The sequence below is a fragment of the Bacillus rossius genome, chromosome 8 (assembly GCF_032445375.1).
Source record: "Bacillus rossius redtenbacheri isolate Brsri chromosome 8, Brsri_v3, whole genome shotgun sequence".
NCBI classification, from domain to species: domain Eukaryota; kingdom Metazoa; phylum Arthropoda; class Insecta; order Phasmatodea; family Bacillidae; genus Bacillus; species Bacillus rossius.
In genome coordinates this window covers 70,834,784-70,849,996 of record NC_086336.1, presented here as the reverse complement: position 1 = coordinate 70,849,996, position 15,213 = coordinate 70,834,784, and the positions used below count along the sequence as shown (strand labels likewise).

Sequence of the window (15,213 nt, the reverse complement as noted above, 5' to 3'; positions counted from 1 at the left end):
CGAGTTATTTGTAAAGTTCTCAGTACCCAAGTGGTAGAGGAACGAGTTATTTGTAAAGTTCTCAGTACCCAAGTGGTAGAGGAACGAGTTATTTGAAAAGTTCTCAGTACCCAAGTGGTAGAGGAACGAGTTATTTGTAAAGTTCTCAGTACCCAAGTGTTAGAGGAACGAGTTATTTGAAAAGTTCTCAGTACCCAAGTGGTAGAGGAACGAGTTATTTGTAAAGTTCTCAGTACCCAAGTGGTAGAGGAACGAGTTATTTGAAAAGTTCTCAGTACCCAAGTGGTAGAGGAACGAGTTATTTGTAAAGTTCTCAGAACCCAAGTGGTAGAGGAACGAGTTATTTGTAAAGTTCTCAGTACCCAAGTGGTAGAGGAACGAGTTATTTGTAAAGTTCTCAGTACCCAAGTGGTAGAGTAACGAGTTATTTGTAAAGTTCTCAGTACCCAAGTGGTAGAGGAACGAGTTATTTGAAAAGTTCTCAGTACCCAAGTGGTAGAGAAACGAGTTATTTGTAAAGTTCTCAGTACCCAAGTGGTAGAGGAACGAGTTATTTGTAAAGTTCTCAGTACCCAAGTGGTAGAGGAACGAGTTATTTGAAAAGTTCTCAGTACCCAAGTGGTAGAGGAACGAGTTATTTGTAAAGTTCTCAGAACCCAAGTGGTAGAGGAACGAGTTATTTGTAAAGTTCTCAGTACCCAAGTGGTAGAGGAACGAGTTATTTGAAAAGTTCTCAGTACCCAAGTGGTAGAGGAACGAGTTATTTGTAAAGTTCTCAGTACCCAAGTGGTAGAGGAACGAGTTATTTGTAAAGTTCTCAGTACCCAAGTGTTAGAGGAACGAGTTATTTGTAAAGTTCTCAGTACCCAAGTGTTAGAGGAACGAGTTATTTGTAAAGTTCTCAGTACCCAAGTGTTAGAGGAACGAGTTATTTGTAAAGTTCTCAGTACCCAAGTGTTAGAGGAACGAGTTTTTGTAAAGTTCTCAGTATCCAAGTGGAAGAGGAAAGAGAACTTTAGTGGGGTGGCTGGTACCCAAGTGGTAGAGGAGTGGTTGTCTACTTCACAGATCTACTCAACACCACGCACAGAGGAGGTTTGTTTGAATAAAACAAATATTGGTTTACCTATCTAAAAATCAATATTTACTTGCTGCAACAAAATATTTGGATGGCTTGAATAAATTTGGTGAGTAACAAGATTGATTTATTACACCTTAAAAATTTCGACTTTACAAAAAATTTTGTTGGGTCAATAAAAACTTTCCCACCACAAAACATTTGTTTGAATCAACAAAATATATTTTTTTTCTACAAATACAAATTTTTTTTCAGGGGAAAAAATTCCTTTTTCTCAGTGCAGTAGACTTGAAGCATTTATATATCCGCTGAACTTGATGACTAGGGACGGGAATAGGTAGAAAACCGGAAAAATTCGCGGATTCATTTCGAGGTAAGCAGGAACCAGGAAATTTCGCGTTTTCTGTGACCTCTAGGATAAACTCCAATGTCATATTCATACTAGAGTAAATATCTCCTGCTCAATGTGTGCTGACTCACGAGTCCTCTCAAATGGATTGCCTTTTATTTGACACTTCTTTGGCTTTGGGTCTTTCAGTCTCCCAGAGTTCTTCAGATAAGCCGTAAGCTAATAGCAGAAGAACCGCAAAGGTATAAATGTTTGGGTTTTAGCTTATCGCGAATTTTGATGCTCTCTAGCGATAGGCTAAAATCCAAACACTCATACCTTTGCGACGCTTCTATTGGCTCACGGTTTATCTGGATGACTCAGGGCCAATGAGAGACCCTGAACCAAATAAGTATTGAATAACAATTCAATACAATAACAAACGAAATCAACCTGTAATCGAATCATAATTACAGACTGGAAAAAAATCTCGAATTCATCTCTTGATAAGGTACAATTAAAATACTTGTATCCTTTGTAATGCTGGGTGACTTTGGACCAATAAGAGACCCTGGGCCAAAGCATTTTCGAATCACAGGCAACCCAGTTGAGACGTCACGGAAGTCAGCAGCCAATGTTTGCAGAAGTACGTAGAGAACTGAGGAGTCTATCCTAGAAACCATTGAAACCGCAAATGTTTTGGGGTCCCTAATCATACTATTTAGAGACCAGAAAAGTAAGTGGATTCATTTCGTGCTATCTTAAAATCCCAATAATTATACCTAGAATATTTTTCTGCTATTGGCTCAGTGTTCATCTGGAAGACTCTTAGCCAATTAAAGACCTTCAATGAGTGAGGCATCGAACCACAAGTTACATAGCTGAGACACTTCACAAGTCAGCAGCCAATGAACAGGCGGTGCTTGCCCGAGTATAGAGAGACACGTGGAGTCCATCTTGAAGGTCAATTAACCCGCGAATTTTCCCGGTACCTAACAATAAATGACAGACTGTAGCAGCAGCCAATTAACCAAATATTTACACAGATCTATTTTTTTTACAATAATATTTAACCTACCATGTCGTTGGGAGGACTAGGGGTTGCTTATTTTGCTGGTTTTTGTCTATCAAAAATGGGTAGGGACTGGAAAAATTCGCGGTTTGTTGACATTCATGATAAACTACAAAGTCCTCTGTCTACTCGGGGCCAACAACGACTGTGAGTCGTTTCAACTAATTTGCCTGTGATTCCATACTTCTTTGGTCGATAACTTCTCATTGATAAGGGCAGGCATTTTTCGGGAAAAAATCTGAACGCCTATTAGACTGCAACAAGGCATACCAGCACCAGTGGTTTCTTCCTTGTGATTGGTGGCCGTCTGCGAGAGAGTTACTCCATTATTTGACCGAGCCACTCAGAGAGCGTTTGCTTCCGGAGGAACATAAAGCCAACAGCACAAGAAGCTTAAAGGTACGTGTATTTTGAAATTTTAGTCTTTCGCTGAATCAGCGTATATTTTCCAGGGCACTTTATTGCGGAACTGCACCTCCGCTCTTGTTGAAAGGGGTTGGGTCTCAGGCGCCCCCCCCCCCCCCCTGGCGCCGGCCAGAGGGCTGCTGACGTCACGCACCAACGCGGGAAACGCAATTTCCCGTGAGCGGGGCGCCTTCTGGGGGAGGGGAGTGCGTCACGCGCTATTCCTGGCCCGGGGGAGGGGGGAGGTCAGGAGGCGCCGTGCGCCATCACGCCGCGCACCGAGACACAGCTTTGTTTGCCTCAGCTGAATATCTGTTCGTACACGGCGAAATAAATATTATTTGTTAATTCAAACAAATTTTTTGTAGTAGGAAAGATTCTGTTGACCCAAAAAAAAAAAAAAAGTTTTCTGTAAAGTCGGTTTACGGACGATAGTTTAACGTGACAACGTCATAACAAAACATTGATGAAATGATTGCCTACTTTTATGAATTAAATTGAATCATTTTTATTGAATTATCACTATTTTGTATGGATACAAATAAGTAGTGAAATGGAATCTACAATTTAATTGATAAATTTACTTTTATTTGCACCCGTTAATTCAAATATGTTTATTACTTTAACGAAGAGATTATTGAATCTACAATTTAATTGATAAATTTACTTTTATTTGCACTCATTAATTCAAATATTATTATTACTTTAACGAAGAGATTATTTTAACTATAACTTTTATACATGTTTGCTATTTAACTTCAAGATCGTCGAGAATGTTTTACGCTTTTTCGCAATTACACATTTAACGACGAAGTTTGTTCGTCGTGAAATTAAACGTAGAATTTGATAAAAATGCCCTTGCAGTTAATAAAATAAGTATTAGTAAGTTTAAGAAAGAATTTCAGCTTTAATCTCCAACCCAGACGCTCGTGGTGCGCTGGGGCCGAGATTAAAATTCGTCGAGAATATTTTACTTTTTATGTCTTCCAGTGCTCAAAATGATATGCAATTGTGGCCCCGGGCACGAAATTTTATTTATAATTCATTAATAATAACGCCCCTCGCGATAAACAAAGGAAAATATGTATTAACGAGTGCTTGGTTGCCGCGGAAGCGGATAGATAGCGGGATTCGTTCGGATTGCGTCGTCACCGTAGATGGCAGCACCGTAGGGGAATAATATTATTTCGCTTTTATAATACGATTTTATAACAAATACGCATCCCAAATACACCAAACTTATTTATAATGTGTTACAATATTTTTTAAAACATTGTGCAAAAGATCCCGGGTGTAATTTGAATTATTATGTGTAACTGTAAAACACCATTTTTCGTACAAAAACGTATTTGAAAATTCAACATTACTTTTAAATAGCCCTACCGATTGTTCTGAAAATCAGTGGACGATCGTTATATTACATAATATTAATAATTCAAACGACGAAAACATAATTTAAAAGTGAAATCAATGGTTGTTCCAATCGAGTGGAAGAGAAATGCGGCGCAAGAGTACAATGAGCCAAACGGGACACATTGTAGTGGGACAATGTGCGTTATGGGACACTTTTTCGTGCGTGCAGCCGGCGTTCATCGATTTATAAGACGTCACGTCAAAAATGATTTTTCAACTCAACTGTATGTTTGGTTGCGTGTAACAAATAATTTTTGGTTACTTACCGAGTTTGGTTAAGCCAACAAAATATTTTGTTCCACCAAGTAAATATTTTGTTTCGCCATGTATAGACAAATATTTGTTTGATTCGAAGAAACCTTTTTCTCTGTGCAGCTCCCGTCCCTCACGCCTTCGCTTTGTCGAGGCCATCACTAGGGGGATGCATTTTCCGCGAAAAGATTTTGAGACTGGCTGTACTTAAAAAAAACTATAACACACTATAGCACATTATAGCATATAGTGTTTGTGTTGGTCGAGTTTCTTCACAGGTACACAACAATTTTATGCGGAGCAAACTCGTCTTGACTGTCCAGGCCTTATAAGTAGGGACCGGAAAAATTCGCGGATTCAATGAACTCTAGGATAGTTTCCATCATCGTCTGCGTTTCTCAAGTAAACACGCGTGTTCGTTGGGTACTAAATTGTGAGGCGTCTCCACTGGGTAGCTTGTGATTAGACGCTTCTTTGGTCGATAGTTTCTCACTGGCCCAGAGAGCTACAGTTAAACTGCGAGCCAATAGCAGAACCAGCAGAATTGTACACATGTTTGAATTTCAGACTATCACGAAATGAATCCGCGAATTTTTACGGTCTCTACTTATAAGTAGGGACCTGAAAAATGCGGGTTCAATGACCTGTAGCATGAACTCCATAGTTATACGTACACTTATTCAAATTTCACCCACTCATTGGCTGCTGTCTTGTGAGACGTCCCAACGTAGCAGTCTGTGATTTGATGCTGCTTTAGTTGAGTTTTTCTCATTGGCCCAGAGTCATCCAGGTGAGTTGTGAGCCAATAGCAGAGGCAGCACTGAGGTATAACTATTTGAATTCTAGCCTATCGCGAAGTGAATCCGCGAATTTCTCCGGTCTCTAGCGGTTACTGCGTGGTTCATGAACCCTGCCTGAGGGTGAGTGCGGTGTGAGTTCTCGCGGGGGAGGAATGCGCGGGGGCGGAAGACGGACTGCGCCCCACACACGCGGAGTCTGGAGGGAGAAGTCGTTCCTCGCTCTCGGGCGGGACATGAATACTGGAGCGTCTGGGGTTGGCAGCATTGTTCCCGGGGCGCGCGGTAGCCGGCACAATGGTGCCACCCTTCGGCGGAATGCGCGACAGTCACACCGGCAAGTCTGCTCGTAGTTCGGCGCGGAGCCGAGTGGCGCGCGGCGGTAGACAATGCTCCATGCCTCCATGCCTCCATGCCTCCACGCCTCCACGCCTCCACGCCTCCACGCCTCCACACGTCACGGCGACAAGAGCCGTTATTCATTACCGTGCATTCGTCTACACGGCGATCGTTTCTAATTAAACATCGTGATATATGCTCTCCGCAATTTCACAGGAACATAGTCTAAGTAGACACAGCCGAACTCGTGTTATTATTTGGACATTTGAGAGTCAGGGACGTAACTGGAAAAGGGGGGGGGGGGGCAGAAGGGCTTGTGCCCTGGGTTTAACTGACAGAGTGATGTTTATTTACTCGAACATCGTAGAGTTAGAAGAGACAAAGAAAAAAAATTCGGAGGGCAGATGAACGGAATTATTTTTATTGAAAGTAAGTAGACAAATATTTTAAAACTGGTATTTTTCGCGTACTATCCAACGGGGACGCACCACAACGCCGAAATACCACAACGCCGAACGTACAATAACGCCGAAATGCCAAATTAACCACAACGCCGACAGCTAGAAAACTGCTGTGTACCACAACGCCGAATTACCACAATGCCGAAATACATTAACCCCGCAAAATGTCATTACAGGACTGCCAAAAAGGTTATTCAGTTGTTTTTCATTTTGCTCCTGTGGCACCCCCTCCCCGCAGCAACATTTTTTGGCGTTACTGTATTTCGGCGTTGTGGTACACAGCAGTTTTCTAGCTGTCGGCGTTGCGGTCAATTTGGCATTCGGCGTTATGGTATTCGGCGTTATTGTACGTTCGGCGTTATGGTATTTCGGCGTTGTGGTAACGAACCCTATCCAACTTTGCGATGTATTTTTAGAAACTAAGCGACTGCAAATAAATCTATTTATTTACCATCCAAGTTGAATGAAAAATATTTGGAATAGTGGAGTTAATATGTGGTGGAGATACGAGCGTCGAGATGACTTCTCGCCCCAGGGGAAGCTAGCCTAGTCGCGACCCTGTTTGGAGTTGCTGCTTGGCTGGGCTCCCAACTAACACTCCTCATGTCGGCGGTAACTTTGTGTTGATGAAATTAGTAATTTTGGTTTCTTATCTAGTGAATCATTTAATAATATAAAAATAATTTTCTTCATTCTGTATAGATATAAATGTTTAAAAGTATTGTAATTGGTTTGTGTTTTAAGTTAACGGGTTTTCATTAAATAATTATAAATTTCACTTGAATGGTGTTTCAGAGAATAATTTTTAATTGTATAAAGACCCGAAAGAAAAATAATTCGTAAACCGGCCCAGTGTTGAATCCTTGTTGGCGTACAAATAAATACAGTTTACCGCGATGATGAAGTGTTTAAAACGACGGCTAGCAGAGCAAGCATCTGGGCAGCAAGACAACGCAGCCCAGCAGCCGGGTGCTGTCATTGGCCCGGCAGGTTGCGTCTCGCTTCTGATTGGCCACCGCCGCGCTGTGGTGGAGTGTGTCCGGAGCAGCCGCGTCCGCTTAGCAACACATCGATCTATACGTCTTTCGATATATCGCTTGAAGTATATCGATACTGATAAAACATCCATCGGCCTGAAAATACCTATAGTTTCGATATATCTGTGATGTATCTGCCTACTCTTTGGTTGACGTCTATTGTAATGTGTCTTGTGCTTGTGTTCTCTATAAGAAATAAATAGTAAAATAAATGGATAAATGAAACACGGTGTCAGAAGTGCGTGGTTTTTCGAAAAAAATAATAATAAAGAGTGCTGTTAAACCTTCGGAGCACAAAGAACCTGCTGTCAAAGACAATTGCTAACATGGACAATAATAATAATACAGGTCAGTTTAGACTAAGCCCTTTGCAATTCGACCAGACTCTTCCAATGAGTTGGCCGAAATGAAGGACATGTCTAATATAATATACAAACTTTTACCCATGCTTAACTTATTATAATATTTTTATTTAAGTATTATGTTAAATTCAGTTCTTGATACAACTAAGATTATATAAAGGAATCGCCTGATTGAATTATAGCTCTTTCTATTAAAAGTGACTACAGCTAATTTTTATTTATTTTTAATTTTTTTTATTATTCATAAATACCTTATCTACGTCTGATTACAATGTGTTTTAAGTGTGTGAGAGTAATGGCATCTAGGGGCGTGGAGTGAAAATAGCTTGAAAGCAATGCAGCTTCGCCAATGATAATTGTCCAGTTTTTCTAATATTGTCGTATTACGATATTTGGTAACAGTTCCTAACCTCATAATATTGTTTACGTTACACTTCATTGTAAATATGTTTGGCTGAGAAGCCTAAGATGTACATCAAGCTCTGTCCCTGCCCGAACACGCCCGAATATTCACCTTCGGCCAACCTCGGGATTTGTTTTATTTTTGCGCAGGAAAAATGAATTCAAATATTGAAAGTGGTCGGTTAGGTTAGCTACATTAAAACACTTTAAAACTCTATGGGCGGTTAGTTATGTTAGTATAGCTACATTAAAATAAACAGGGAAATATAAATATATATAAATAAACCCGAGGTTGGCCGAAGGTGAATATTCGGGCGTGTTCGGGCAGGGACAGAACTTGATGTACATCTTAGGCTTCCCTGTTTGGCTCCTAAGGCTACTTGCACACACACCGATTTTGGACGGCCGGTAAAATATCAGCCGTCCACATTCCAGTAGTGAACCTTTGGAGGGCATTGGAGCTTGCACACTGGCCGACCACGGACCGGCACCGGAAAAAAGCCGGTTAGCAGCCGGCCACTGCCACTGTGGACCGCCGGCGCCGGGAATACAGTGGCGCGCGTGTTCAGATCGGAGCTTGCACACTCACCGATTATTACCGGCCGTCCTCCCTCCTCAGTTCTCGCTGTGCCTTCTCGCCATACAGTTGACTCTGTGCGTATAGGACTAAAATATAAAATAGTGATTCGGCATTGTGAGTTTTGTATACGTTTGCAATGGATTACAATATAGACAATGCTTACTTACTTATACTTATACTTACTATATACTTATTTCGCTTGTGGAAGGAAGACCATTTTTGTGGGACCAAAGAGAAAGCTGAAAGAATGCAAGAAAAGTGGAGCCGGCGCACCTAACATTAAAAAAATACGTCTACGCTGACTAAATGTAGTTTTTGAATAAACTTTTCCAGTCCAGGGAAGTTACAGAAAGTTTAGAAGATAGTAGTATTATCAATGATGACGGAGATGCTGATGATGTGCAGCCTCAACTATCATTTGTGAAGGAAATCGAAGGCCTACAAAACCGTAAAGAAGGCAACAGCAATGAAAACAATACAGGCCATATAAAACGCCGCCGCCTGGATGAAGTTGAACTAAAAATGTTGAAAGCCTTAGAACAACCAACACTCAGTACCCACATGTTGTTCTTCCAAGGACTTATACCCCACCTAAACAAATTTGACGACAGTGAAGTTCTCAAATTTCAAATGGGTGTTCTTCAAGTAATTTCAAACATCAATGACAAAAAAACTGATCAACCTCTACTACCGAAAACACATTCCTATTACCATCAATATTATCCCATCCCACAGCCTCAATCGTTCCCCCATACTCAACTGTCATATTCAAACCATTTCAACTCAAGTAACAACTTCCAAGCCCATTTCCCCAAACTCATCAGTTCCATAATCCACAACACCTCAATTACTCCAATACAAACAACCAGCAAGCATGCTCTTCGAAAAGTAAGACACCTGAGTCTCAGTGAGAACAAACCACTGCACAGTTCTATCAACAATTTGACCAATCTTCGGCAACCACATCTCGAGATAATTACTCTGCGGAGAGCCCTTCCTCATCTGCTTCCATGTCTACAGATAACACCTTAGATTTTTCTTAGTTAAAATTGAGTTAATTTGCTTTTTAGTAATATACAAGTAATTTTTATGATTAGGCTAAGTTTCCAAGATGAACAGATGTGTTTTGAGTTCATACATGGGCTATATTTTTACTTTTATATGCACTTCAATCATGTTTTCTTTAAATCTTAAATATACAACAAATAGCAAAAAAAATATTAATGGAAATAAATAACATGTTAGTTTATTTGTTCCCTATAATTTGAGCTATACAGGTTTTACATAACATATGTTAAAATAATATTGAGTTGTATACTTTAAAAACAAAATGTGATACTTTAATGTTAAAGAACTTTCTATTTTTAAGTAAATAATTGAAAATAAGTGCACATGTCTTTATTTATTTAATGAGTACATCCAGCACTTGCATTAAAAAACTATCAGGTATATATACCTGATAGTTTCGTAATGAAACTTTACTTTCCTTAACGTAAGAGCAAGCCTTTCTTGTGATGGAATGGAATTTCTCATTTTAGTATTCTGGCGTTGGATTTCATTTTTCAGCTTGTCGTGAAGTTGATCAAATGATGCTGCAGACATTCTGAAGAAGTTAAAAAATTTACTCCCATCACGCCGAAGTTCTTCCGCTTAATCCTACGGCGCTTGATACGACGGTACAGCAACCACATTACAACAACTCGTTTGGGATGCATTAATTATTTTTTGGAATCAACTTCACTCGACCACGATAATCAAACAACTGCTCGTTTGACCGGTAAAAGTCCGGCGTGTGTGTAAGCAGCACTCCACCGGTAAAATATCGACCGATATTTTACCGGCCGTCCAAAATCGGTGTGTGTGCAAGTAGCCTAACACTACCAGACGGTACATGCCGGAGTTTAACGAAATACGGTTTGTTCATAATCGCGCATCCTCTCCACGACCTCTGCTACTCGTGTGTCTCGTGTGTCCATAACCACCCCGCAGGCATACTTTGTTTCGCCTCCGTGTACATTGAAAATTACATTTTTTCATACACCGCGTACTTACCAGTGTTTAAGCATACGTTTAATTTTACACACTGTATTTAAATAATAATTAACTATACATACTATTCAAATGTTATCAGGACGGGTTGAAGATAGACTCACCTCGACTCCACTTCATAGATGCTGTAGCGCGCTTCGTAAGAGTAGGTGTGCACCTGGAACAAAATAACAAAATAATAACAAATAACTCTCTCAGGTATATATTTTTTTTCCGTGTTTCAAATTTGGCACATCAAACTATTTCTTGATCTTAAACTTTCTGGTTTTAAATTTTGGGTAAGAATGAACGTATATCTTTTGTGAAAATATTCACCTGCAGTTTGAACTGAAGTCGTTAAAGTCAGATGCTGACCAGATCAAGTGGGACTCGGGGGCAACGCCTAAAGCCCGTGACTCGCTCGCTGATGTCTTGGAAGGGAGGCGCCTTAAGACCAGTGGCGTAGCAAGCGGGTGGCAGGGATGGCCCCCGCCGGAGAGTGGGGAAGGGGGGGGGGGAGGGGGCCCGCCACCAACACAGTTTCGCGTTATTGAACCCCCCCCCCCCCCCTCCCAAACTCTCTTTTAATCCAAGAGGGGGCGCCATTATCAAGTCTGGCCAGGGGCGCCAGTCACCTTAGCTACGCCACTGCTTAAGGCCCCCGCCTACCCGGGCACACACGCGGTGCGCAGAGCTTCAGGAAAAACAACGCGATTTCAAAACTACTCAAGATATCCGATTGGGGTTCTGTTTACGAAAAGCATTTAAGAGTCCGCTGAGGGCCGAAGACTACTTTTGATTTCAGATTAAGTTTTTAAACTGTATTTCTAGAAGATTTAAAATGGCTAAAACGCGTGTTTTCAGAGTAATTTTTAGACGTAAAACAACCGGTACAGATTCTTGACTTGCATTACACATTTATCTTCATTTCCCCGCTATATAATGTTACGGTCACCGCTCAAATTTCACAGTTATCCTGTGACGACGAGAATACTGCGCGCCAGTCCAGAGGCTATACCGCGCTGGAAGCACCAGCGAGCGTCGCGCTTATCATCCCGCCTCACTAACACACATACACCCCTGACGAGGCGGGCCCCTTAAGACACCAAGTCAGGAAGTGCTTTCTTTTTCATTACAGATCCCAGGAAATTTCACGAAATAGTTTTAACGACGAGTTAAAATTTCCCAACACTTGCTTGTTCTTGCGACGTGTTCAGTTGGGCCCATATTTATTTGGCACGCGACAAGTTAGTCCCGACAGCAAATCAAGTCGGACTGAGTGTTCTCCCGGGAACAGCCGCCAGGTGACTGTCTAGCGACAACCAGGCCTGCCCGAGCACGCGCGGCGAACAGAGCTCCAGACAAACACCACTCCCTGCAGTAACGGCCCAAGCCATGCGCGTTGCGTCTGTATACGACCAAAAAAAAAAAAAAAAAATTGTTGTCTGTAAATTCGGTTTACGAACGATAGTTTAACGTGACAACGTCATAACAAAACAGTGATGAAATGATTGCACACTTTTATGAATAAAATTGAATAATTTTCATTGAATTATCACTATTTCGTATGGATACAAAGAAGGAGTGAAATTAAATCTACAATTTAATTGATTAATTTACTTTTATATGCACTCATTAATTCAAATATATTTATTACTTTAACGAAAAGATTATTTTAACTATAACTTTTATACATGTTTGCTATTTAACTTCTTCCAATCTGTGTTATTCTGTTAAGGATAGGACGATGATAGGAAAAGTAGGAAACGAATGGGAGTGTTTCGAGTTTAATGTGCCTCGAAAAAGTCAAATCGATGGTTGTTCCAATCGAGTGGAAGAAAGATAGATGCGGCGCAAGCGTACAATGAGCGTAACGGGACACAGCGTAACGGGACAATTTGCGTAATGGGACAAATCTCGTGCGTGCAGCCGGCGTTCATCGATTTATTAGACGTTGTCACGTCAAAAACATTTAATAATACGTCGAGGGCGAATGAGTAGCTCTCGTTTTTTAAAATGTATTTTTATAAGGGATTAAAAGGCTAGAATTTGTGATTTCAGAACACTGTTTCGGCATGAAACACCCGGTGCAGATTCTTGAAGGCAATCAGGGGACTTGCGTTACGCCTTTATCTTCATGGCCCATTCGCAGACCGAAATGTTAGATAACTATATAATGAAACGCCTATGATAAAAACGAAAAGAATTGAAAAAAAAAAAGGAACCCAACTTTGGACCTGATTTTCCCCAACAAAATTTTATTAAAACACTGCCCATAGTGTTAAAATTCGTTAAAACAGTTAATACTATAAAGTTTTCCTTTGGCTTTGTGAACATTGGTTCGCGCCATCCGCCACAGATGGCAGCACCGCGGTTAAACATTTTCCGTCCCGTGCGACTTACGTCCGACTCACGACACACGCCGTGTACCCAGAGCTGAGATGTTTACACATTAAAAAACCAAATGCAGGTGAGACAATGTTTTTTAGCGCATTCTATACTGCATTTTGTCGCTGTTAGTGTTGTGGTATTGTGACCCTGTGCTATCAACGCTGTGGAGATGGGGAAATGGTTTTCTCCCCCCCCCCCCCCCCCAGCACCAGGGACACGCGCACACTCGGGCGACAAGAGGGAGGGGGCAGCGGGGATGACGGGTAATCCTGATCATCTCTGGCCTCCGGACCCCTCGGCAATTCGCCGCCTCGCTGGCCGCTGATTGCGCTCGGCCCCCTCGAGGAGGCCAGACCTCGCCCGATGAGCACGCGACCCGCCGTGGTTGCGTCACGCGGTGTGCTCCGGCATTCACGCGACAATCCGTCCCGTTCGTGGCGACCTCCAGTTGCGCGAGGCACCTGGACGGGAAACCATCTTTCCACAGACGAGAGAGCCAAAACCCCAAGTTCCCCGAAGTTCATGTTTTTTTTTCCTTCCGTATCTTTAATGTAGCTATCCTAACCAAATCAACCGTCCACAACGTTTTTAAGTATTCATAATGTAGCTAACCTAACCTAATTGACCATTAGTATCATTTTATCAACACCGCCATATTTATTTACAATGAACAAAAAAAAAACAAAAAAAACACGAAGATGCACGATCGGGAGTTTGGCTCTCTCGTCTGTGAAAAGAAGACTTCCCCACCTGGACATCTCAAATGTTTATTTTTTGTCGCAAGGAAGACTGCAAACATTTATAACTTTGCATTGCTTTAATAATGTTCGCAGGCTTTCCCGGCCATTGTCTGAAGTATCTTAACTTCTGGGTTGTAGCCGCGTCCTTGGCGAATAATTCACCGATGTTTCGGTCGACATTGCAGTCGCCATCATCAGGGAGCAGTTACCTACTATAGGACTCTGCTCCCTGATAATGGTAAATGTAGGTAACTGCTCCCTGATGATTCAAATTCAATAAAAATGATTCAATTTTATTCATAAATGTATGCAATCATTTCATTAATGTTTTGTTAAGACGTTGTCACGTTAAACTATCGTCCGTAAACCGACTTTACAGACAACAAATTTTTTTATTTTATCACCATATATGTTCACTGAAACTATTTTACACTAATGTTTGATAAATGCAATCGATATATTTTGACGAGAGCTGACGATTGAAACTCAAACGAACGTCGTAGCTTCTCCGAGTCAAACGTTATACTAAACGGAAATCTCGAAACGCAGCAAAATGACCTCAAAATGGCAGCGCTTCCCCCTCCACCACACGCGTTGCGTCACAGTCCTCACTTGGCACAAGTCTTTGCTATAATAGTTATAATAAATGAAAGCTTTCAAACGCTATCAGGAAGTCCAGAAATTTCATGAATTCATTCTGTCTGAAGACAGAGTGCAAAATTGAAACTTTTTGTTTACTTGAATATTGGGCTTCAGTGTAATTGTATACTCCGTATTTTAACAGTGAGATAGGCATTCACTATCAGCAGCTATATGTAGATCGTTAAAAAAAATCCACAAATAATTTTTCTTTGGATTAATTGATTTAATGGAAACTTAACATAATTAAAACATAAAAGCCATTAATTTTAAATTTATTATCAAAATAATTGGTGGTAATCTTGAATATTTCGCTAGAGTGAGCTATTTGACATATTGAAATAAAACTACCCATAAAAAGAGAATGAATATAAATATTTTACTTTGCATAGAAGGTACAGGCACTGTTCAACAGAACAAAATTTTCTTAGCTAAAATCAAATCAAGCTTTCAAGATATACTTACTTGTCTGACGTCTGATATCAGCAGTATGAAGTTGAGGTCACTTGATATTTTGAAGTCCACTGCATTCAGTTGTCTCTGGAATCAAACGAAGAACAAATTACAATTATTTGATGTTAACATTGTTTCTACAAATCGATCATTTATAAGCAACAAACCATTCATATCAAACATTTTGAACAATAGCCTTGTAAGTGTCGTGGGATGTCATGCATCTGTCACAACGAAGTGAAGCTGCTGAGAGTCAGGAAAGCTACGCTTTTGGACCAAAACTAATTTGATACTCCACGGAAGCCAAAAGCAAATCCACGGCAACAGAAGAAATAAATCACTTATATGCGACTTAGTTGATGTCGAAAGAAACCTTTCTTGAAGGCAAAGGTCTTGAATGTCCAACAGACTGTACAATCTAGATGTTTTCAAGGCC

General features: G+C 40.8%; 1 protein-coding gene across 1 annotated transcript in view; it reads right to left on the bottom strand.

Moving 5' to 3' along the window:
• LOC134535412 (inactive dipeptidyl peptidase 10-like) overlaps positions 1-15,213 on the bottom strand; it is a 344,969-nt gene that overhangs the window by 44,482 nt on the left and 285,274 nt on the right. Inside the window, exons 7-8 of the mRNA XM_063374486.1 lie at positions 14,790-14,864; positions 10,680-10,732 (exon numbers count right to left, since the gene is read on the bottom strand). Coding sequence (XP_063230556.1) covers positions 10,680-10,732; positions 14,790-14,864 — 128 coding nt within the window. The remainder of the gene's footprint in view (positions 1-10,679; positions 10,733-14,789; positions 14,865-15,213) is intronic.